General features: G+C 36.0%; 1 protein-coding gene across 4 annotated transcripts in view; it reads right to left on the reverse strand.

The window, feature by feature from the left end:
- Positions 1–14,622: 14,622 nt before the first annotated feature.
- The window catches only part of LOC150075817 (putative nuclear hormone receptor HR38), a 102,128-nt gene continuing 90,762 nt past the window's right edge, over positions 14,623–25,988 (reverse strand). For all 4 annotated transcript variants that reach the window (XM_090388051.1, XM_090388049.1, XM_090388052.1 and 1 more), the window contains 3 exons: positions 21,424–21,626; positions 17,298–17,476; positions 14,623–14,999 (listed from right to left, as the gene is read on the reverse strand). In XM_090388051.1, coding sequence (XP_090244177.1) covers positions 14,743–14,999; positions 17,298–17,476; positions 21,424–21,626 — 639 coding nt within the window. In that variant the 3' untranslated portion in view covers positions 14,623–14,742. The remainder of the gene's footprint in view (positions 15,000–17,297; positions 17,477–21,423; positions 21,627–25,988) is intronic.

Genomic DNA, 25,988 nt, shown 5'->3' on the forward strand with positions numbered 1-25,988 from the left:
CAGACCGTACCTCGTTGAGAAGTAGCAGCCCTCTTAAGACAAAAAAACATTTTAAACTTATTTCGATGATTTTTTTAAATTTATATTTTAATTCGTAATTTACGGAAGGTTTTTTTTTTTTTTTTTTTTTTTTTACGTAATCGCTTTACCTCATATTTAGTTCGCATTTTCATTTCACTGTTTAAATTAATGTGTTCTTAAAAGTAACTTGGCCAACAAGTTGTTTTTACACTTCTATTTACAAGAATGTATCGACATTGGATGAAGGCTTAGCATTGCCAATGAAATATTATAATTAGGAAAAAAGGCGTAATCCAAACTTCATTATACTTTTAATAAACCAAGGGCGAAGGGGGGGGAAGGCAGATTTGCTTAACGAAAATAATTTATTTCAATAAGCAGAACTTTAATTATACACAGTTTATGCCTACCGTTTTCTTATGTACATAAATCCGTAGAATCACTTACCTGAACGATTAATAGCAGGATTATGAAAAACAGTAAAGTATATCTATCAGCAGTTATTTGCAAAATATGCTAAACACAACAGAAAATTGAACATCAACTACACTACCATTTGATACTGAACAGTCGTTTGCAAACTGAAAGTGTACCCCTAGCGGCACACACAACACACACAAATAATATTAAAAATAAATAAATAAAATTAAATAATAATCCAAAATTTCTTCTCCCACCCCCTCCCCCAATTTCTACTAAGTCGAACATGATGCAGTAGCCTAACAATTATTAACCGGGGACTGATTAGCTGGTGTTACCTGGACAAAAATTTGCGTTTTTGTCACATAGGCAAGTTTTTCTTTTATTTTGTGGATTATCCGAGAAAGCTTATTTACCATCCTGGATAATTACGAGTCTGCTATGTATATGAAAAAAAAAATCCATAATAGGGCTTAGTCCGAGAGAATAATATGACACTTATCAACTGACACCATTTAGTTATCCGATCTAAACCTTAAGAGGCCTACTTCAGACTAGGCCTTGTAATCTGTTCTGATGAAATAATGGAGAAAAGGTTTCCCCGCCACGTTTCAATAAAAAAAAAATAATAAAAAAAAGTCATGGAAAGGGTTCTAGTATACAACGTACTGTATTGCTGGTCAAAGGAAGCTTTACACACAGGGACGTATCCTCCCTGTATACACTGTTCAGTCAACGTGACGCAGAGGTGCTGGGGGGGGGGGGCGGAGAAAGTTACCAAGGTGTTATTTGGTGATTCTTTCACATGGTGCAACATACTCCTGGAAATCCATATCCTATCCCTAGGGGGTAAACCATTATTTACCATCACATTTCCAATAATATTACGGCGCTACAGAATAAATTGCATTCAGCCGTTTTTGGCCCTATACGTTTTCTGTATTAAACTTTTGATAACACAATGTATATCACTAGAAAACAAAGGGGTTTAGGTTTTTTTGTACGGTGTTTGTGGAGAGGAAACGAAGGCCATGAGGCATCCATATATCATAATCATGCTTCTAAAATTTATGCATTCTGTGGTATGGTTGCTAGGTAAAAATTCCGATTTCCGGGGTAGTTCAAAATAAAGTTTGCTATATTACGATTTCTGCAGAACGACTTCATCCAACCACGTGTATTATGCACATAAATTGCGTGTTCTCTGTTTGAGTTGCCTGATTTTCTGGCAAAAACCTCTCGTTGTCCTCGCTTGATACCGGCTAACTCAGCCATGGAGTGAAAAACCCATAAACGTTCCTCGTGTCATTGGCGTGATTCGAATAAAGTGTAGAGTGTGTTTAGTGTCAAACGGCACCAGGGGTTCCCCCATCTCCGCGTAGTATACATTGTGGGTGTGAAACAGAACACTGTCAAAGCCAGAGGTTTAAAGTGTATTGGATTTTGTATATGTGTCGTGCAATGTCGTGTACCGTTGTTCCTCTGGTCATTTAGCCGCTGGGCCCCTAAAGGGTTCCAGCGTTGTCCACACTCTGTCCCGTGGAGGCAGACCAGGTACACTAGTATTGTAGTTATTTACTCTGGCAGATCCTGCCACCTAATTTCCTGAAATTTCAGTGGCTAGGACCTAAAAAAAAAAAAAAAAACGCTACAGATAGAGGTCAGCCAAAAGGATTACTGATTATGCAACTGATGTTGTCATTAAGTTTTTGGGTGTAGGGCTCAGGGAAATTTATAGATGGTTCAGACGCTGGTTATAAGTTAAAGAAGGGGGAGGGAGACTGAAGGCTGGGGGGAATACAGAGATAAGGGGTCCATAGAGAAGATGACTCCCAGATCAGTGGAGCAGGCCCATGCCCCACCAGAGGGAAAAGAGGGATGGCAAGGGGCAGGCGACCAGGGGTAACCTCCTCCCTGCCTGGGTGGCGGAGGAAAAGAACCACGCAAATGAGCGTGGCAAGGAAAGCTTAATGGTAGCAGCTTCAGGACTTCTGTCCATTTGGTCACTGCATAATATCATAGTTTGTGAAGTGTCTAAATATTGAGCTTTTTCTACCTTGATTTGGGGGACGGTGATTATAAGCACTATGCTACACGTGAGGACTCGGATTAATTCAAGACTAACCCAAAATTCCGTGATCGGGCGAGGTGGGACATTCTCAAAAACACGACTAACTCAGTCAAGAGGTGTAGAAAGCGAATCCCCCCATCCCCGCTCCAAAAAAATTCCACGGGCGGAGAAGGGATTCGAAAATCCAGATCTTTTGCACGTGTATAGAGGGACGGAGATTATAATGACTGTGCTAATTTGCAAGTACTACGCTTATATAGCTTTCAGACATATAAGTGCGGCTCTTGCAAACTTGAATGTTACTTTACTGTTAGGTCAGCTACTTGGGTTATCTACGAGTATTTATTAGAAAAACTTTCCAGCATAAAGGCAAGTAAATCCCGGAGTTGGTATATATCCATTAGTTTTGAGGGAGACGGCCAGAGAATGTATTGAACCAGTGAGGTTAATTATGAGGACATCATTGGACTCGGGGGAGATTCCTTCGGATTGGAGAAGTGCTAATGTATCACCAATACATAAAGACTAAGAGTGAAGTGAAACTACAGACCAGTTGGTCTGACTAGTGAAAATCTTAGAGACAATGATTAAGAGTGTAATCCAGGAACAGTTAGAAAGAAATGCCATTGTGAAGGCCACACAACGTAGTTTTGTTAAGGGAAAATCATGTTTAACTTAGTAAGCTATTTTGACACAGTTACTTAAGAGCTGGATGTAGGGAATGATTTCGATATAGTTTATTTGGATTTTAGAAAAGCATTTGACTCAGTCCCTCATGGCACGTTACAGTACGAGCTGGATCATGTGGAATTATTCTTAGATGGATTGCAGGTTGGCTGCAGAGGGTTTTGTTTAATGGATAGTCTTCATCTTGGTGCAACGTCAGCAATGGAGTCCCCAAGGGTCTCCACTTTTAGAAGTCAGGCCCCATCTTAGACCACTGTTGTTTTTGATTTTCATAAATGACATCGGCAAAGGGATAAAGGGCGTGGTGTCAGAATTTGCAGACAACGTAAAGATTTAGAGAGTCGTTAATGATTAATGCCAAGCAGCGCTCCGTCAGGATGACTTGAACAGACTTCAGAATGGTTAAAAAAAAAAAAAAAAAAAAAAGAAAGAAAGAAAAAGTAGCAACTACGTTTTATTGCAGCAAAATGCAAGGTCTTGCGCTTGGGGAATAGCAACCCTAAAATAAATTATACACTTGGTAGGATTAAAAATAGCAGAGAAAGAAAGGGATCTGGAAGTTACGATACGAGTAAATACACTGTGCTGCCACTTTATTAGGTACACCTACATAGTAGCGTATTGAGTCTACTTTAGCCTTCAAAACAGCCTGAATTCGTCTAGGCATGGATTGAACAAGATGCTGAAAACGTTGTGTAGGAATGCAGTACCATGCAGACATGAGTGTTTCACGCAGCTCCTTGAGATTCGACGGAGGTGTAGACCTGCAGCAAACAGCCCTTTCCAGCTCATCCCAAAGATGTTCAAGAGGATTGAGATCCATGGACTGAGCGGGCCACTGCAGCAAAGAAAAGTCATTGTCATGATCCTGGAACCATTCCATAGTGATTCGGGCTTTGAGCACCGCGCATTATCCTGCAGAAAGTAACCATCTGACTGAGAATAAATTGTCAACGTGAACGGATGCACTTGGTCAGCAATGATGTTTATGTACGATGTGGCATTCAGACGTGAATCTATAGGTATCAATGGACCCAACGTGTGCCAAGAAAACATTCCCCACACCATAATACTGCCCCCACCACCTTGCACAGTAGTCGTCAGACATGATGGGTCCATGGATTCATGTTGTTTTCGCCAAACTCTGAGCGTCAGACCAAGCAACTCTTTTCCAATATTCGATATTCCAGTGCTGGTGTTGCTATGCACACAGGAGGCGTGCTCTCTTGTTCTTCATTGATAACAAAGGTACGCGATGTGGCTGCCGGCTGTTGTAGCCCATTCGCGACAAAGTGCGACTAGTGGTCCGTTGCGATAATTTGTTCTGCGCACCAAGGTTGTATTCTGACGTGATGTGCTACATTGTGGCCCGCTTGTTTGCTTGCACAATTCTAGCCATCCTCCTCTGACGTCTTTCATCAACAAGCGATTTTCTTCCACAGGAGTGCCGTTGAGATGATGTTTTCTGTTCGTTGCAGCATTCTCGATACACCTTTGAAACTGTGGTGCGTGAAAAGTTCAGGAGAACTGCCGTTTCAGAGATGCTTTGTCTAGCACGTCTTGCACCTACTACCACGCCACATTCGAAGTCCATTAGATCACTCCTTTTCCCCATTCTTGCTACGGTTTGTACGCTTAACTGATAGTAGAAAGGTTGTTCTGCTGCATTTATATCGACAACTGTGGTCATGTGACTTGCAACGTTGTGGGACAAACCATTTGTGTGCTCAGCAGGGGTGTACCTAATAAAGTGACAACACAGTGTATGAAGTTTTCTGAGCAGTGCAAACAAGCAGTCAGGAAAGCCCATGATGTAGTATCGATGATTTATTGAACATTATCGTGCAGAGATAGAAAAGGCATAATCCCACTGTACAAGGAAATAGTAAGACCGCATTTGGATACTGTGTCCAAGCTTGGAGACCTCATCTCAAAAAAAGACAATGGGCTTTTTGAAAGATGCCAAAGACTCGAATGGTGAGTTCAGAAAAGGGTGACGGTACGAGGAAAGACTCCGATTATGTGGGCTACAAAGCTTGGCAACCAAGTTTCTTAGAGAGGACCTGACTGCAGTTTATATGGTTCTGAGCGAGGTTAGTGAATTGAATGAAGGCGGAATTTTAACTGTTATAAAGAATTCCAGAACTAGGGGCCGAATTACAGGGAAAGAGGTTTCTTGATTATTGGAAATTTTCCTTTTGCCAGAGAGTTGTTGATTACTGGAACAAGTTGCCTTCGCAGGTAGTTTGAGTAAGGAGATTGTCAGCTTGATACTGCACAGACTTAAAATGAAATGTATTAAATAGGTTTTCGTCCAGTGGACCCCACTAAAGGGATCCGCTAAAAAAGCCTTAAAAAAAAAATATATATATATATATCTCATAAAGAATAATTTTTTGCTTTGTCTGTCAGTGATACCTTTTTAATGCGATTATCGATGTGTGACAGTCTGAAATATGTATAAGTATTATTTTGTATTTAGACCATAATTAATTTGTTTTAGCATTGTTCCACTTCTTGAATCTGTGTTTAATCTCTTCTCGTCGTCTATCGCTGCAAGTGGGGGGACAGTATTCTGTATTTAGTGCTGAAGGTGATATAGATTTGGTTTGTGCGTCTTTTTATTTTATTATTATTTTTAATAGCCTCCCCTCCTCCAAACAACAAAGGTATTAAAAAAAATTACAGTATTTCTGCATACTGTAATTTTAAGGATGCATACAAAGACTGGTTGTCAGATTTTTCCAAAGAACAGATACAGAATGGATAAATGATGATGAGAAAAAGTTTGCCCAGACAGATTAGAACTGAACTATGATTGGGTGTTTTAAAAACACATGTTCGGAAGGGTTTGGAAGAAAGATGACATTATAGATGCTAATTCAGACGAAAAAGAACTTATGGAAATATCTATAGAAAAGACACGCAGCAGACTGAAGGGCTGTGTGATAAAGAGTGTGTAGTCTCGATGAGAGGGATCATTAATTGTCACCTTTTTATTTAGTTACGATATTTTATTTTTTGTTTGTTTATTACAAATCCCCAGTAGAGCAAAGTTTGTCGAACTAATAAATAAGTAGAATGCAGTAGAAGGTCATTAATATACAGGAGTAAAAGGGTGAGTGAATGAACAGAACTATGGGGAACTCAAGCTGATAGGTCACAAGAGAGACAGCCATCTACCATCACACTCACTGAGTGGACAGAAAAAAAACTGGCTGTTCAATTGCAAAAATTGGAAGGCAGACCAAAGTTGACAGTTTGTTTAGAACTTTATGCCAAACAAAACTGAATCCCTTAAAGATATCGAGAGCAACTGCTCGAGTTTTTCCGAAATTTTTTATGGAATTTGTTCAAACATGAGTAATATAAACCAAGATTTCACCAACGAATCGACACTTACGGAATACATACTGGCGATCGTTAATCAGATAAAGTTTCAAGGTAGTATAAGAGGGTCTGCACAACAAAAAATTAACAGCAGTTGTGCCGTTGATGTTAAAATCACTGAGGAAAATTACTTCATTGTCAAGTTAGACAAGAGAAAGTTGAGTTTCAAAGAAAGAAAGTGAAATAGTTCTGAGTTGAGAGAGTAATGGATGAATTTCATCTAATGAGATATATAGAGTTTGAGACAAAGAAGATTAAAAAAAAGAGGACAGTCGAGACAAAGAATACCAGAACGTGCGTATGCTTAAGTACTACCTCTAAAGTGGATCATAGAGCGAATAATTAGGAGAAATGAGATGTGTGGTGGTGATTTAGGTAACCAATAACTTGCAATCAACTGAATGAATAAATAAATTCTGCCTGGAAAAGTAGTTTGGGATTGTAGGCGGAAGTGTGAGTCATTGTGATTATAACTGAGACCATGTATATTTCTGAAATACTTTGCAGGGTTTATTCTTTTTGCAGAAAAGTTTGTACTATTAGTTTGACTATTTATGATATATTGATGTAAATGAGGTATTTGAGGGGGATAAGTGCATATATGAATTAGTGAAATGTTTAGATACGAAAAACAAGATATACCTATCTCATAACATAATGTGGCATCAGCATTTGGCAGTATAGAGGCAGCAAGATTATACACAAGCTGATCCAATTGCCTTCGAGAGCGTTACCATTAAAAATAAATAATAATAATAAACTGCCTTATTGAAGCCACCCGAGAATTACCACATCTACCAGTGTATTATTTTTGTAAATTGCGTGTGTTCTCTGGTTGGTTTACCTGTTTTGCTGGACGATAAACCGGAGTTTCAGGGGTGGGGGAAGTAGTCGTCGCCTGAGAGGCGAGGCCACTAACTCAGCCATTGAATGAAAAAAGCCCATAACAGTTACTCGCATCATTGACGAGATTTGAATCCGGGCCTTTTCCAACCGGCCTGGGAAGGACGGCGATTATAACCCTTTTGCTGCTGGCGCAGACAAGCATTTATTACCAATGAGTTCGGTTCGGTGGACTACCTTGTTGTTGGTCTGCAAAAATCGTTTTAAAGTTGCACCATCGAATGTAAGGAATTTTAGTTTTCGGCATGATGTCCGCCTTAACCACAAAAGACAAGTCAAGCCAACGTAAAATTCCTTTCAGATAATTTTATTATCTGAAAGGAATTTTATTATCGGAACATTTGCTTAAATTGAAAAGTAAAATTATTTATTGCAGGAGAAGGAAATAAAGCGTCTTTTATTTTATGACACAACACTCAATTAAATGAAAATATGAGACACAAATATTTGTAAACACAATATTTTTTATTTTGATGACTGCTATCCAGGTGCAATTAAACAAACTGTTGGTATTTGATAATTAATTGATAAAATTATTACAGATGCAAACGCTTTTCACAAACTTTTGAAATAAATAAAGCAATGCTTATTTATGAAATTTAATATTTTTGTCAGGTCTACTGAAATCTCCTGTAATTTTAAAATACACGACAGATGTCTCTGTTACACAAGACGTTGGCAGAAATAGAAGACGTACATTTAACATTGAAATAAATCAGTGTAAATAATATATAGCAGCAAAATGATTCACAAATATATACATATACATATACATACAAAAACAAATAATACATATATTCGGTCAACAGTGATTTAATAACTCTATCACAAAAATACTGTTTTGCAGATATTTACATATAACAATATATATATTTATATTATATTATATAATCAGAAAAAACAATTTTAGTGTGACAATCTTTTTTTTTATCAGATGAAACCTCAAAATAAACAGTATTTATTTTTAAATAAGTTTCGAATGGCACTTCATATAACTGATTTTTTTTTTTTTTTTATTATTAAAAATAAACGAAGTGCCGATATACTACAATGGCAGTAAATAGGCGAAGGCGTTGTGATTTATACAAATATATATTGTGTTTATTAGCAGGACGGCGATAGTGGGATTAAATAGTGTACATGATCACTTTTTTTTTTCAGCAACTTAACTTATAATAATTAAAATTATAAGTATCGCTATAAATAGTGCGATTTATGGAATTTATTGAGAATTTAAAATTAATTTTGATATTTATGTTTTTTTGTTGTACCTATGACACACAAAACTAACTGGTGGAATGTAACATAAAAAAAAAAAAATTCAACAACTAAACATGAATTTATAATACAGGGCAGTGGTAGCTTAATGAGTATTATGTATAATTCTTATTAGGTCATAGATTATTTTTCAGCATACTGGTTACATTACAATAATAAAGGCAAGTGCTTGCGTTTGAAAGACTTTTAATGGAAGAATATGGTTTATTTGGTGAAAATTATTTGTATATCGATAGGAAGGATTCATGCTTAAGGTGAAATTGTACATCATAGACTTGTAAGGCCTTACACTAAAATTGTGCCAAAACTGGAACTTGAAGCACAGTGCTATAAATTTGGTGTGGCTGGAACTATATGAAATAAAACCACGTAGCATACACTTGACTGATATACTAAATTATATTTTAATGAATCTACATTATAATGAACATTACATATGGACAATGAAAATGTCTTGTCGCATTTGACTAGGTCTGCTCACTTTCCGCATATAAACTTATGGTGTCTGCACATGTACACTGAGATAATACATTAACACTACCTCTCACTAGAATGAAAGAAAAAAAAAGCACATGGCAATGTAGAATTCTCTCTCTATATATATAGTACAGATAAATACACCAAAACAGTAAAATAACTCATTTTCACATTCAAAACTAGTTACTTTCATCTATAAAGGCAAAGTGAACAGCTTAAGTGGCACCTTTTTACAGTTATTTTCTGTCTGAGGTCCCTTTAACTTTACAGTTAGCATTACATGCTTGGGACCAACTATGTAACAATGTCTACAATATATTAACAACACTGCCTCGGGCAGCAAACAAATAAACAAACAAATAAAAAAAAAGATAATACACACAATAGGTAATGATAACAACAGTATACAAGTAACAGTTCATAGCGCAGAGACCTAGGATAGGTAGCTACATCAAACCAGAAATAAAATCACATCATACAGTCAAAGCAGACTTTAGGAAATAATCATGACATGTATAGACATTTATTTATACGATGACTAGTATGACAATAGACAGCTAAAGAAACAATTTCTAGTAGGAGTAAGGAGGAGGATATGAACAATGGGATAAGAGAACACGTATAATATTTCACACTTAAAGCAATAGGCTCAGCATGGTAATGGTCAGTATTTCTGGGCGAATAATAGGAAAAGCATTATAGCCTCATAAAAATGTAAGTAACCTTATCCACAGTGTCTTTCTCGACTTCAAACATTCATTGAATTTCATATACAGTCGCCATTGTTTACACAAACAGACCAATAACAATTTTTAACTTTTAAGTATATATATGTGTGAACCAACTTATGCATTTTGTGCGTATCTTAAACTTTTTACATTCCTAATTATTTTAATTGTCATTTAAACTTAATAAAGGAATTGACGAAAGATAACAAAATTGGAAGGGTATAGTACAACAACATCCCTCCCCCATTAATATTAATATAGTGTAATAGTTCAAATATGTTTCTTACTTTTAGTTTCATTTTGTAAAATTTCCTAAAATACTTTCCGTAAATTTTAAAAGATCCACCCATAAGTAACTTTAAGTTATTTTTGATTTGAATTTAAAATATTTTAAGAGAACCTATTTTGTAAGCCTTAATTCTATCCTTACAAGCATGGCCTAATAGAAATTTCAGTTTAATAATTTATATTTCATTTACAATTATTATGATAAACTCTGAATATTATTTTCAATTCCATATACATTTCATATTAAAGAAAATATCATTTTATCTGGTTCTTTCATTGATCAGCCAATGAAATTATACTAAACAAGTTTTCAAAAAAAACCAAAAAAAAACCGATTACAATATAAATATGGTTCCGCTCACGCAGTAAATTTTACAATTTAAGTTATAAGCATATCTTTTTTTATGTACTTTTTTACTTTAACAGAACTAATTCGAGATATACAATGTATTTCTCAAGGGTCTTTCAATACTCTGTAAATATATAAGGGCTGTGCAAATGAAACGAAACACGATGGGTGGGAACAGGGTTGGATTACGTAGCCACTCTGCGTGTAATTCAACCCTGTTTGCATACGCTGTTTTGTGCACTCTGTTGCAAAGTGTGTGTGCGTGTGTAAGTGCGCAGTATTTTTGGATGAACCTATCATGGGTACCAATATGTGAAGTTTGGAATTTCGTTGATAAGTGTTCAAATATCCCCTCTACAGCCCTAATCTCTCGTCGTATGTAACTATATCTTTGGTCCCTTGAAAAAGCTCTGAAAGATAGGCGTTTACATACAGTGATGTGAAGCTTACATCAATTAGGTGGCTTAAAGAGCAGTCATCTGTTTGCAATCAGGTAGAAGAGAAACAAGGGGATTATTGGTGCGCATTATACTTTTCTACGCAGATTAAAATGTGCAAGTTGTCTCATTCGTTTGAACAACCCTTATGTTTATTTTTTAAGAAATACTATCTATCAGCATTTAATGCTAATGCTATTTGTAAAAGAATCTATTAATCTTCTTCGTAACAACAATAATAATGCCATGTTTCAGTTTTAACTTTTAACTAAATAAAAATGTATTAAAATATATTTGGGGACAAGCAGAAGTCTACACGAGGACAATACTATTCCTCCAGTTGTAATTAATTTATTAAATTTAAAAACTATGACTTTCGCTGGATGGAGTCAAATATTGTGTGATAATTAAGGCAATTAATGAATACAAAAGAAAATAAACCTTGGTCATTTTTAGAACAGAACCAGTAACTTAGTTTGGTTTTCAGAAGCCATTCGTACCCCCTTTCTCTGATCGCTAAGTAGAGTAAAGAATACTCCAAAATATTTATTGCTTGCTCTCTCCACGTTCTCTAAAAAACTGAGCTTAATCGGAATTTTTGATAGAAGAGGACCTGCCTTCCCATCGAATAACCTCGTTTCATATTGCTTACGTGGGTTCCTGAGTTGATCCTGTTTACATATAGAACGATATAACAACCTGAGTGTCTTAAGTAACAGTTCACAGCGAATACACGAGATTTATTGAAAATAAGAGTTGTGGCCACGCTTGTAATGATAATTCTTCGATCCTCATTTAGAAGTAAAAAAGGAAATAAAAATAAAGTGATATGCAATCCACTCTGTTGAGATTGTATTGCCTTTCATGTATAAAAAACAAATCTTCAGGTCAGGGTTCCACTTTTTAAAACCTGATGGAACTCCCCCACACAGTCAAAAAACATACTAGATAAGTAATTTTAACCCATCATCATTTTACTTTTAACAAAACGATGTTGATCTCTCCCAATATGTCAATAAACATATACTGTCTTACTCTAGTTGCTATTGAAAGATTATTGTTTTCACAAAGACGATAACACGAAACTTATTCTCTGAAAATGGCTCCTCTACGGGAAGCAACATGCGTATTTTGAAATTTCGCGCACTCTGAAGGGCACCAAACTTGAAATAAATTTTGAAATAAGCCTGAAAATAGAAGTAACTAATAGTATCGATATATATGTTTTTTCCCCCCAATTTTTTAATATTTATATACTTAATCAACAGAAATATAAGAGCATGCGCAGTTTGGAATTTCACGCACTTAACGGTCTTTTAAATTGGGAAATAGAACAACCGAAGACTATGATGCTTCAATTTTATGTCTAATGCATTTTTAATAATTTTCGGCAGAATTATTATTTTTTGATAATAAAAGATGTAAAACACTGCTTGTTTCAAAAAAATTAATATTTTTTAAAACTTAAAAAGTTACATACAATAAGCATTGCAATCCATTAAAAAAGATAAAATATTGGTACTGTTCAAGCAGAATTCACAAAAAAACCTAAAACACTTTCCAATAATTAGAAAGAAAATGGGCACCTGTCAGGAGCCCGTCATCGTTTTTGCTATAAATAAGACCACTACTATTGCCGGGTTAACTCCCGGCACCTGTTCTACCTGCAGTAATAGTAGATTCTTATTTTAGTATTCCACCCCTCTCCCAAGCCTTGAAAAGACGGAACACCTTTAAACACCTTGATGGTGTTTAAAGAAACGATGTAGCTCAATCCAGCTTCGGAATTCGTAATTTTAATTCACCAAAGATAATTTGTATACGCATCCTGAAGCTTTGAAACTAAATTAATTTTTAGTATAAAAGGTTGCGTTTTGCTGATTGTCAGTCTTCAGTCAGGCTTTGCTGATTGTTCCGTCTTCAGATTGCAGACCAGTACTTACTTCAAGCGGTTTATTTCTATCTTCAAATCTTTCATCACGATCATCTAAATTTGAAAATTAAGTAACTTTTATAATAACAGTGGCCACCTTAGAAAGCATAATGCGCGTATAATAAGCAATCGATCAAATGTGAAATCCATAAACGGATTTATTGGCAAATTAATTTGATATTCCAAGCATTGCCGTCTCATCCACTATTCGTGGGCACTTTCAGTGGAGTACATAATCAGCCATTTCAATTATTTGTCACTAAACCGAACAAAAGTTTCATCCCAATAAAGTCTTCCTTTATTCAGTTACTCGCGTTGGTGTTATTAGTGGACAGTACCAGTAACATTAAACGTTTACAGGACCTATTGGACCTATTAAAATTTGAGAGGAAATGATTGTCGGGCTGTTCTTCAGTGGGCACTTTCAAATTTAGACATCACCTCAACGTCTTATGAGTGCTAAGTCTGCCACGATTGGTTAGCCAAAGCTGGAACACAACACTGGTGGTAAATAAGGGACAAATGCACCATGAGCAGTTATAGTTTAAGTGACTCGCTTTGAACCACGATGGATAGATATTGCATTATAAAGCCACACCGTATCCCTGGGGAGTGTGGACAGTTTAGTTTTGGCAATCAGATACTCCAGGAAGGCGACCAGCTATAAATCTGCTAGAGCAATGCGAATTGAACGTCTAGAGACCAGACCAGTTATTTATCTATTACGACCAACTACTAATGAATTTTTTCTGATGTTATTTCAAAATACCGTGCCAATAATTTAGATTCGGATGATTATCAGGAAAATGAATATCCCGATAACACAATTAATTTGCTTCTTTTATTTATTCATACTTTTTAAGTTCTAAATCCCATTCTAAACCACAATCTATGCACACTCTTATAATAAAAATCATAAAAGGTAGGCGGGATGTGAAACCCTGTGGTGAGACCTATTCACCTCCAAGGTAAGAAAGACCTTATTTCAGTTAGAAATTTAGCATCGGTAAACACCATCGTTCAATAAATAAATAATACTGTAATATAAAAAACATAATACTAATAAATAGCTACCAAAAACTTTAACACCTATGTTGATCACAACGAAATACACTTCAACGACTCTTTTTATATGACCCATTATTCTAGGAACTAGTATTCCAATAAAATATTCTAAAGATGTAGAATCTGCAACAGTTTTTGTTACTTCCGTTGTATATATTGGATTTTCTTAGTCAACCAAAGAGTATATCATAGTGTAAAATACTACAGTTTTAAGTTCAAATTTGGTAAATATTGATAAATTTAAGGGGGCGCTAGTCATTTGTCGGCCATATTTCTGTCTTCACGAAAGGCTTGCTGTTTAAGTAGATTTGAAGAGTTTAAAGTTTGAAGGCTATGGAACATTTATATTAAATAATGGAATTATATGATATTAAATAATGGATTATGGGATATTAAATAGTGGAAATTTCATTCCTCCTCCTTCTCCAAAAGCAGTTCACTCATCACATTTTAATCCCAGAAATTAACTTCATCCTTTAGTAGCTCCTGAACGATGAAATCACTGTTTAACTTTTATTTTTTTATTTTTTTTTATCAGGAACCATATGGCTATTCAGGCTTGTAGATATGTTTTTTTTTTTTTTTTTGTTTTACTAATCCTTGCTGAGAACTAAACAGTCTTTGGCAAACATCTATGCACACAGCTACGGACGACAACGCTGTTGCATCTTGATGCACAGCACCCCCCACTGTTCTTAAAATGGCAAAGCGCGAACAAACATATTTTCAATGAGAGGTGGGGCAGGAACCAAGTCCTCCAGTTTCAAATAAAAGATCCTTTGTAGACCTTGCATGCTGAGTGTCCTTAGCTCAGGGAGTTTAGCCAATATTCGAGAAAAGTAGTGAGGCTTTTTCTGCGCTTCGCTGTTGTACGTCACGTGGTCACGAAGAGAATCGGTGATATTCGTCTGTAACTGCTCCACTCTTTCTGGATGCTTTAAGCCATGCCTCTCTGCAACAGAAAACGAAACGGAATTATTACTGCATTTTATTCGAAAAAAGAAAGAAGTTGCCACAGACAAATCCTGTCACAGGCACAGACAAACTAAATAAGTAGTAGCTGATCCTAATACTAGTTCAACAAGAACGTTGTTGTTGTTGAATAGCTCTCAATGCGAGTTTAACCCTTTTCTCTTGGAAAGGATTAAAAAAGGATTGCTTCTTCAACAGCAACACAGGAAACTAGTATTACCGTTAGAAGAGATACTCCAATGAACATTTTTCGATTTCACAGATTGATCATTTAATTCGCGGAATGGTAGCGCCACCGTGCAACCAATAAAGTTTCGACTAACTGCTGGTAGATGGCAGGAGAGTGTGAGAATCGGTCACCGAAGATTCGCGGCGTGGACAGCTGAGTATTTCCACCACTCCAGAGAAAATCACAAAAGCCCAGTGGATTCTGGACGAGACAGGAAAACCGCACTATCAGCTAAACAGCAGAATGTCATTCTAATAAGGCAAGGCACTATTTGACACCTGATCAGAAACAAAACCGTGTGAAAGATTTAGAGAAATGCTAACATGGCTTTAAAGACAAGGTGAAGAATTTCTTAGTCGCATAGTGATTACTGAGGAGACATGGATCCGTCATGATGATCCAGAAACACCTCACATAACGGTTCATACATACGGCGCGTAACTTCATACCCCTTTTCAGTTGTTGTACGGTGGCGCTGCCATTCCACGAAATAAGTTATCTGCCTGTGTATTTTTAAACTGATTGTTAAAGTTATTTGGTGGCAAAAAGCTATTGCGAATTTACAGTTTAATGTGAATGGATGCAAGTTGACTGCTGCACATGTTCTAACTCGTTAGAAATGGAATGGCAATTTAGGCAGAATTAATGCTGGTATTTCAAGGTATGATAGGCACAAAGGGAACGACATTTCTGATATCTTTATGCCAAGATTGAGGTTAGAATATTAATCAGGTAGAGAAACCTAGTCTTAGAAATCTGTGTATTTCTTATAGCATAAGTGAGACAGAACTTCGGGTGAGAAATAAGAGCATTAACTTTTCGAAGTATTTTCACTTTAACCAGTATCTACCCCGACTGGAGGAGATGAAGACTGACAATTGAGAACTGAAGGAATATATTTGAGAAGTTTTGATTATTTGTACAATGCCAATTTATAAAACATGAAAGAAGGCTCTCATGTAGCGTTATCAGCTAAACTAGAAATAATATATAAAAGAGCGAAAATTCCAACTATGGAAGCATTTGTTGAAATGGAGAGAGAGAGAGAGAGAGAGAGAGAGAGAGGGAAAAAGAGAAAAGACGGAAAAGCAGAGTGATAAAAAGTAAAGAAAAGCAAATAGAGAGAGAGAGAGAAGGAAAGCCCGAAATAAAGGGAGAAAGAAAAGCGTAAAAGGTGAGAGAGACAGAGAAGGAAAGACAACGAGAGAGAGAGAGAGAGAGAGAGAGAAAGCGTAAAAGAGTTAGAGAAGAAGACCGAAATAAAGAGACAGGAAAGCGTAAAAGGAGAGAGAGAGAGAGAGGAGAAAGAGAGAAAAGAAAAGACAATGGGAGAGAAGAGCGTAAAAGGAAAGAGAGAGAAAAAAAGGAAAGACAACGGGAGAGAAGAGCGTAAAAGGAGAGAGAGAGAAAAGGAAAGACAAAGACAGGCAGAAAAGCGTTAAATGAGAGAGAGAAGAAAATACAACAATAAAGAGAAGGAAAGAAAAGCGTAAAAGACCGAAATAAAGAGATACCAACAATAAAGAGAAGGAAAGAAAAGCGTAAAAGGAGTGAGGAGAGAAGGAAAGGCCGAAATAAACAGACAAAAAAGCAAAAAAACGAGAGAAGACAAGAAAGGGATAGACAGATAGGAAAAGAGAGAGAAAGAGGGCTCTAACACCACACATAATGCCAGTATCTGTAGAAGATAGATACCGGCGTCAAATTTGTAAGAGAAATATGAGAGATTGCAGGATGAAAAACCGTTATGCCAAAGCCTTTGAAATGTCTAATGCAATAGTTTGAGTTTGTTCAACATTTTTCATGGAAGTTGTCCAAAATGAGTGAACATACGCTAAAAGAACCTTGGATTGATAGTGAAGTCATCCATCATTCTTCCGAATTTCCGGGAATAAAAAAAAAAAAAAAAAAAAAAGCATGCAGTCCTTGCCTTTGACCGACTTAACTCCTCCACGTTGTTAAAAAAAATCAATGATTTAATCAGCAGTCCATCTACTTTAAAATCGAATTCGATTACGTTTCATTTATTTTTACTTTAATGCAACTTACCTGTCACTAGAGCCAAGGCACAGAGGCAGGCAAAGGCAGAAATATCAATATCCATGTTATGCAAACTTCTTGAAAAATCCAAAATGGCGGTGAGCCAGTCTCCAAAACTCCTTTGACATTGGTGCCGGTGCAGTACAACCCCATTACAAAATGCATAGCTCGTATCATCTGGTTTCGCTCTGATAGAAAAAAAAGATTTACGTCTGAAATCGGTTCATATTTAGAATGCACACTACAATTCATAAATTTAATTTAACAAATTTAATTTAATTTAACATAAATACAAAAATACATTATATTGCCAAAATAACTGGACACGTGATTGTTTCAAAGACCCTTTTATTGATACAATATTTAATAACGTGTTGTCCACCTTTGGCCTTAAGGTAGATACCAAACCAATGTTTGATAACAAGATACGGTATTTTGGTCTTTCAACACAGCAGTCAATTCAGCTATTTACTGATTGTGGACGTCGCCCGGCCCGAAGCTGACGTTCCAGTTCATCCCAAACGTACTCAATGGGGGTTAAGGTCAATCAGGCCAGTGAAGCTCTTGCATGCCCATGCCTTCAAACCAAGCCATTACAGGCATTGATTTGAAGGCATGGTATGACATTGGGCATCGTCATGCTGAAACAAAAAACGGCCCGATGTCTGGATACTTTTGACAATATGGTGTATATGGTTAAAATAAACACAATGATTAAGATAATACAAAAATATTTTCAAGGAATTCTTTTGTTATTTAAATTTCGCATTTGCATAAATATAGTGCAAATGCATCAGGAATACATAGCTATATCTGAATAAATCAGATTATTAGTAATAAAACGGCATCGTTTTAAGTTATATCTCATATTGTGAATACCTTCACAACGAGTTGCCATGATATTGCACTACTTCGAATAAGTAACGCTTCACCTAAGGAGAAGACTAATGTTACTTATTCTCAGATGGATACCACCACCCAGACGGCACCGTTTCAGGGCTATTTGGCCCTTCTTCGGTGGGTGGGTAGGTACCCGAGTGATGCAATGATGGCAAAACAGTTATGAAGTATAACTCCACAATATGAGAGATGCCTGATGGTGTATCATGTATTTAGACTCAAGCGTTTAGGGCATAAGCCTCAAGCTATGAAGGAGTCTAGACTATGTATAAATATAGTGCAAATGCATCAGGAATACATCATAACTGTTTTGCCATCATTGCATCACTCGGGTACCTACCCACCCACCCACCGAAGAAGGGCCAAATAGCCCTGAAACGGTGCCGTCTGGGTGGTGGTATCCATCTGAGAATAAGTAACATTAGTCTTCTCCTTAGGTGAAGCGTTACTTATTCGAAGTAGTGCAATATCATGGCAACTCGTTGTGAAGGTATTCACAATATGAGATATAACTTAAAACGATGCCGTTTTATTATTAATAATCTGATTTATTCAGATATAGCTATGTATTCCTGATGCATTTGCACTATATTTATACATAGTCTAGACTCCTTCATAGCTTGAGGCTTATGCCCTAAACGCTTGAGAATTTCGCATTTGCTTAAATTTTACAAAGAATTTGAATACATTTTTCGAACACATGAGACAAGAGGCATTCAGAGAACAGATCCAAGGTTGGTCAAGAGATACAACATCCTGGATGACTACTATCTCGTTCTAACATCGAGAGGTCATATATAAATCATCTTCAGACAGCTTGCTTGAACTCCCATTTACATACTACAGTAATGATAGTTTCAAGAAAAACTGTAAACAGAGGTCTAGGCTGGATCATGGTTTGTGGTATCTTCGCTCCCACCCACAAAAAGCTCATTTGAGTTGTTTTAGACACCCTCATTGTTAGCACAATTGGTATAATCACCGTCCTTCCCACACCGGGTGTCAAAGACCTGAGTTCGAATCCCGTCAATGAAGCGAGGAATTTTTATGGGTCTTTTTCACAATGTGACAGAGTTAGTACTTTCAGGTGAGAGTAGCATAGCATTTCCTCCCGAAAACTGGGTTTTTTGTCCAGCAAACAGCAAATCAACCGCAGAATTCACGGTGCAATATGGCCTAAGTTGCTGGTGCACCTAAAATCCTACAGCGACCAACCTTACTTTAGACAACACTATATTTCAGATTTTGTTTTGTAAACGAACTTTTTTGATACCAGCGTATTTGAAGATTTATTTATAGAGTTTCTAATTAACTTGAAGCCTATCAATCAGTAATAGATACAACACATTTCTTTGATCTGACTGAATACTTCCGATCAGTTTATAATTAATTCTTATTAGTTTTCATTGCTTTTTATACACGTCATTTGGTTTAGATGGAAATTTAATCTAAATAAGATAAATTTGCCTCTTGCATAAATTATTCTACCAACGGCCACGATCAGCCTGATTAAATTTCCAGCTACATCCAAGGCACAACTCAAAATAGCTCTTTATTGACTCATAACACCACTAATTAAAGATTACCCAGCACATATTATGAAGATTTATTTGTATACTATTTCAGCAATCTCTCTCTCTGTCTATCTTTCTATTTATACTCTTTCTACTCATTTTACCCACCACCTCTCTTTTCCTCTTATCCAATCAAGAATTTCGATGAATAAAACTTCAAAGATACACTGACTGTCCACTTTTTTAGGGCCACGGAGGTTTAGTCTATACACAAGAAACACTGGTTGGTAAAAAAAAATAAAAAATAATAAAAATTCCCGGTCCCTGTTAAAATTCAGGGTGATTCTTGTAGTTCGATGTTGCTGAATTCAAATATGGCAACCATATTGCTGTAACATCCACCAATTTTAAGGGAGAAGGGATTAAAGTCAAAAACTAAGTTTCTAGTAAAAAAATGATTTCATATATTTTAAGAAAATGTTACATACAGTACTAAATACTGAACAATGTGTCTATTAATCTTATTTTATTTACAAAAATTGTTTATTTGATAACAAAACACCTATTTTGTCGTGTTTTGCCTTTTACAATCGTTCATTGGTGTCTCCCGTACGAGATTCCAATAGTAGTCTGCCAACATATTTGGACTCCATTTTCCCTGGTATCCTTTTTCCTTTGAGAGATTTCTTGGTGAAATATTTCACCTTGTTCATCGGAGACCGCTCCTAAATTTGCAGGAAAAAAGTCTAAATGGGAATGGGAAAGCTTTAACGATATGTTGCTTCCCAACTCTCTGTACAAAAAAGTTGGCTAATCCACAATTTCACTGTAATTTTGTGATTTCTCATTGCCTAAAAGTTCCAGCAGAAGGTTTCGAATGCCTTCCAGGCTCTTATTTCTATAGCACTTAATTTTTAGTGAATTCCTCATCTTGGAATAGCAGTTTGATTTGAGGACCCACAGAAATTCCCCCTTTTATCTTGGCCTCACTGATTCGAGGAAACTTTTGCTTCAAACAGGAAAATCCGTCTCCTTTTTCGTCCATCGATTTTACAAATATTTTTATCAAACCTAGCTTGATGTGCAATGGAGGTAAACAGATTTTTGACTAATCCACGAAAGGAGGATTAGTGCTACAATGTGCTATATTTTTCTGGCCTGGTGTAGTTTCTGAACGGTCTGGCCACTTCTTTACCCCGTAGTGGCAATCCTTTGGTTGGCTGTTGAACTCACATAAAAAGCAGCAGTAGCAGCGTATCCACCTTGACCATTGGCGAATGGGTTCCCATTTGCTAATGGTCAAGATAAAAAAGGAGGGGAAGACGTAAATATCATAATTGCACAGATACAGGGTCCCTACGTATCTGCTCACTTGCTTTTTACTGCATGGGTAAAACCTAATGCTGTTACCGAGAAAGCGTCCCATTTCACGAAAAGGGCAGGCGCACCTAATAAAGTGTCCGCTATGTATATTTTACGTAGGAAGAAATCATTCAGAACGCGATTCATCTGTGATTTATAATCCACTGTTGTCTATAATACCATAGATGGATCGCGTATTTAAACAAGTGTTTTGTTTCCACAAGCTACTGTGTTGTTTTTAATTGTGTACAGTTAGTATTTTACTCCTAATTCGAAAATGCAGGTAACAAGACTTGTCCTGCATGAAATCATGCAAGGTATAATTATATTGGGAATAATATCAAACTGGGAAGTCTCACCTGTAAGCCATACGAAGGGAAAAAAGTTCTAGGCTTGCGGACTGGAACAAAAGCTCCTGATCATCTTTGTCTAGATCAGAAAATCCGGGAATCTTTTCTGCAAATGTCCTGATCACATCGATAGAAGAAGTGAGGAGTTGATAAAACCGCTGGACCTTTTCTGCTTCCGTTGTAGGGGTTTCGTGACCCGTGTGTTCTCTGTACTGAAGAAGATTAGAATTATTTGAAGAAATGTGCCTCGTAGGAATTCAATGAAACATAAACAGAATTTGAATATTTAGATGTTTAGGTTTAAATATATGAATGTTTGGAAACATTTTCAATGTTTTGAAACTTACCACAGTAAGTGAAAAATAAAATATATGAATTATGATATTTGTCATATAATTTCATGGAAAAACAGATGCGACATTCGTCTTATTTGTTCAACAAGAGTCACCCAAAAAGATAAAGACATTTTTTTTTTCTAATAAAGCCTGCTATGGATACATGAAATTGAAATTGGAGAATTCAATATTCTCTAACTTCTCTCTCCAGAAGGATTCTATTGAACCTACCCATTACCAACTGTCATTTTAATCTGGAGTACTTTCACTAGAGGCACTCTGGTATATTTTAACGATATAGTCAATTGCATACAGCTAGCAAATATTAGAGTGGATCTGAGCGCAATTCAGTATTTCTTGATTGTAACCCTATATTTTTCTTAAAAATTCAATTTGAGTTAGTTTATCTCAGATAACAGTAAGGCGTTCTCTCATGAACACTTAGACAAACCTATTGTTATAAGATATACTGCTGAAAAGAAATATGCATATATTTTCATGAATCGTAATCATGAGATCAAGGTTACCTAAACTTAAGAGTCAGTCCTGCATAGTTAGGTATTTAATAGCGAGTAGGATCACTCTGATAGCTTAACAACTCACAAAGAGCTCAAATGTTGTTTATTAAGCTGGTATAAGCCTTTGTCGTAAAAAAATTCCGTTCTCTGTGGGGGCGGGGAATTTTTGGAAAGAGAAGTATCGAGGAATTCTCCAATTCTTCTTTATAAAAATTTCCATACTCAGTCAGATTCAGGTCCTGAGATCTAGCTAGCTGTCCAATCAAAAGAATATCCTCACTCTCAAGGAATTCGTTGACCAGATAGGTCAACGAATCCCCTGTATGGGAGAACATTATTGTTTTTCATGAATATGAACTTATGGCACCTCTGAAAAGCCTGATGTTACGGAAAGTGAAGCGTATTCTGCGTTTTCTCCAGATGAGAAACGTTCAGAATCAGTTTCAATATTGAATCTTGGACAAGCTGTAAACATTGGTCCTGACTCCAGAGACAGGGCTGTCTGAACCAAACCAGACGGTCGGGGGGGGGGGGGGGGTTAGACTGAACCCAAACCATTGGCCGTCTCACATAGAATATCCATTCCTAAAGTCTTCTGTACATAGTTTGCCTTAAAACTATCGTTCTGTGAACAACTTAGAACACAAGAGACAGAGAGCTGTCTGGCAATCATCTCTTCCTCTGTATAACATGTCTGTTAGGGCTGGATAGCGATCATTCTGAGTTGTAACTCTTAACTGATTTTTAATTTCACATACCTCCCCCGTCTCCTAATGTTGCTATGAGCTTCAAATAACCCCATTCTCGACACGTATGAAGCTCTGGCCGCCTCAACTTTCGCCTGACCAGCCATCATCTTGCCAACAGCCAGCCTCCGCTCCAAATCTCCAAAACGTTACATTGCATTCTACAGAAAGAGAAAACCTATACTTCGCGACAGTATCGTGAGTCAAAGTTGAATCTATGGAAGCATCCTATTTACCTAGTTCCAAATGTATTAATGGAAATATTTTTCTAATGGAAATATGAAACATGCTGTATGCAAAACTTTTCGTATGATTTGGTATATGTAAGGTATTACCTGAGTAAATATTTATGAATATGGTATTATTTATTCCAAATTGCCTCAGCAGATAAAATAAAATAAATAAATTTTCTGTTTATACTTCGGGACGACCACATGGTCAGAGGAGTTTACAAGGTAGAGAGAATACAAGAAACAGCACCGTATTTAGCAGTCACGAACCCCGGTCACTCAATGCACGTGTACTTTATGCACCGTAGCGCATGACTACTCAACTAAGGCAGCCCATAAAGATGCTAAAGCTCTTTGAATTATATTGTATTGCGTAGCAACATAACTGAACTTCACCTCCCCCATAAAAGCTAACGTTGACTCCCGATGCTGTTGCGAAGTATAAATACATAGCATTCTGTCGCACACTAAATTAGAAATGAGTAGTGTTGTTGTAGTGCGCACTTTTATAATTTTATGTAAAAAGTTTTAAATAATTAAAAAAAACACGGGCCTGTCTTAACGTTTGGATACCAGTGTAGTATATCTATAGTATATTCAATATAACTACATACTCATTCGGTTGGAGGGAGATATCTGTATGTTTTCTATAATCTTCATTCACTGTTAATCTTTTCAGGGACATTTTAGGATGAATGCTTTCATTTTTAGGGACGGACAATGTGACTGCCTTCTTTTTAGGGACGTATCCTTTTAAAGCATAACATGCTAATAAAGGAATCGAAAGAATAGTTCACAAAACAAAACAACGACAACAACAACAAAAAATCGATGTATCCAACCCATCTGGATTATATATCTATTTACTCACTAGCATATTATTTTTATTTATTTATTTATTTTTGTAAATCACAACAATCCCACAATAAGCATGTATGTTCTCCTGCGTGTCACATTTTGCTCGGCAACGGTTGTAGTGAGTTTTCAGGATTTTATTGACTTTCTTTAACTTTTACTGTATTCTAAGGCCTTATTTCTTCAAGGTTTCGAACATGTGACTGTTGGTCGAAGATAGAAATTCATATCGATCAAAGAGGTTGTAGTAGATGGAGTTTTCTAAAGAAAGAAATTCGTCCACTTAAAAGAAGCCGACTAAAGTTTGAAGACCCGTGCCATAATAAATATTGGGGGTGGAGCTTTCTTTCGCATCATTTTCGTCAACACCTATTTTTAAGACAACTAGTTACGTTAAGAGCGGCTGGAGAGAGAGACCTGACTAAAGTAGGCCATGGACACTGACACATTTGATGGATTATCCTAAAACAACGGTTTCAACGGTGAATGAAAAAAGATAGAAGAAAACTTTATTAAAATATTTGCATGGCCTCCAAAGAAGAGGAAAAAACATGACTTAGAGCCACCTACGTAAACGGCAAAACGTATTGCAACCACATATAAAAACTGAAAACTTTGGACACGAATAAGAAAATAATACTAAAATGTGCTCAGCTGATTACTTAGATTAAGTAGACCAATTGATTACCTTTGCTTAACTGAGAATTTCTTTCTTACTTTCCTATGTAAGTTTTGTATTCAGTGTGATAAACTATTATTAAATTTCACGAAATAAATCCCAATTAGCATATTAAAACATTCATTCATTATTGTTTTATATGTAAAATAATCACATGTTGTTCTTGTGATTATTTTAACACTGTTAACACTGCCATAATAATAATGCATGAAACTAGGGCTAAAATATCTGAAGACATTAATAAAATTTTATGATACAAAATAAAATAAAAACAAAATTTTACCTTAATTAATATGAATAAGATACTTCACTGTTTAATAGAATGTCCAGTTTATATATTTTTCGAAAATGCATTCTGATTTAAATTTGTATATGATAATTTTTCTTTCTAGTAGCTACAAATAACCCGTTCAAAACATAAGCAGCATTTCTTTGTAAGTATAAAAAATTAATAATAGTCAATGACAAAAAGCTAAGTAGTTTAAAAGCTTCCCAAAATATTGATATCGTTTTGCAATATTTTACAAACTAAAAAGCTACTCAAAAAACTTTAAATTTAATGAAATCTTTTTACTTACGCAAATTACGCTAGATTAACACTTATTATTATTACAGACCTAAATGAATTTCATTATTATAGCGCCACCTGAATAAAATGAAAATATTGTTTCACAAAAAAAAAAAAAAAAAAAAAAACCGGAAAATAACGAAAAAAAAATTAAAAGTAATACCAGAAAGGAAGTTGGAACTATCGCATGTATTAATATGAATTCTAGAAATAAATATTAATCAATCACAATATTAGAACGTTGTATACATTGCTATAATTTAAAATTATAATTAAAATTAATATTTAATTATTAAATTTTGATTACCATTCATAACATTGTACTGTAATGTGTTGTATTATTATTATTATAACGGTTCCCAACACTAGCATCCTCCGGAAAACATATAGGAAAATATCGGGAAGTACTCAGACCTAAGACAAAGTCAAAGATATGTGGCATATGGAACAAGTAATGACCATCCCGATCATCGTGACAACCACCGGCATGGTACCAAAGAGCCTCCACAAGAACCTAGCAACAACAGGCCTCCTAGAGAACACTTACATTGAACTCCAGAAAGCTGCAATCCTGAACACCTGTAGGACGGTAAGAGAGTTCTCGACCAATAGTAACAATAATAATAGTAACCGGACATAACCG

This window comes from Mastigoproctus giganteus, chromosome 13, assembly GCF_048544385.1.
Source record: "Mastigoproctus giganteus isolate SK-2022 chromosome 13, ASM4854438v1, whole genome shotgun sequence".
Lineage (NCBI taxonomy): Eukaryota > Metazoa > Arthropoda > Arachnida > Uropygi > Thelyphonidae > Mastigoproctus > Mastigoproctus giganteus.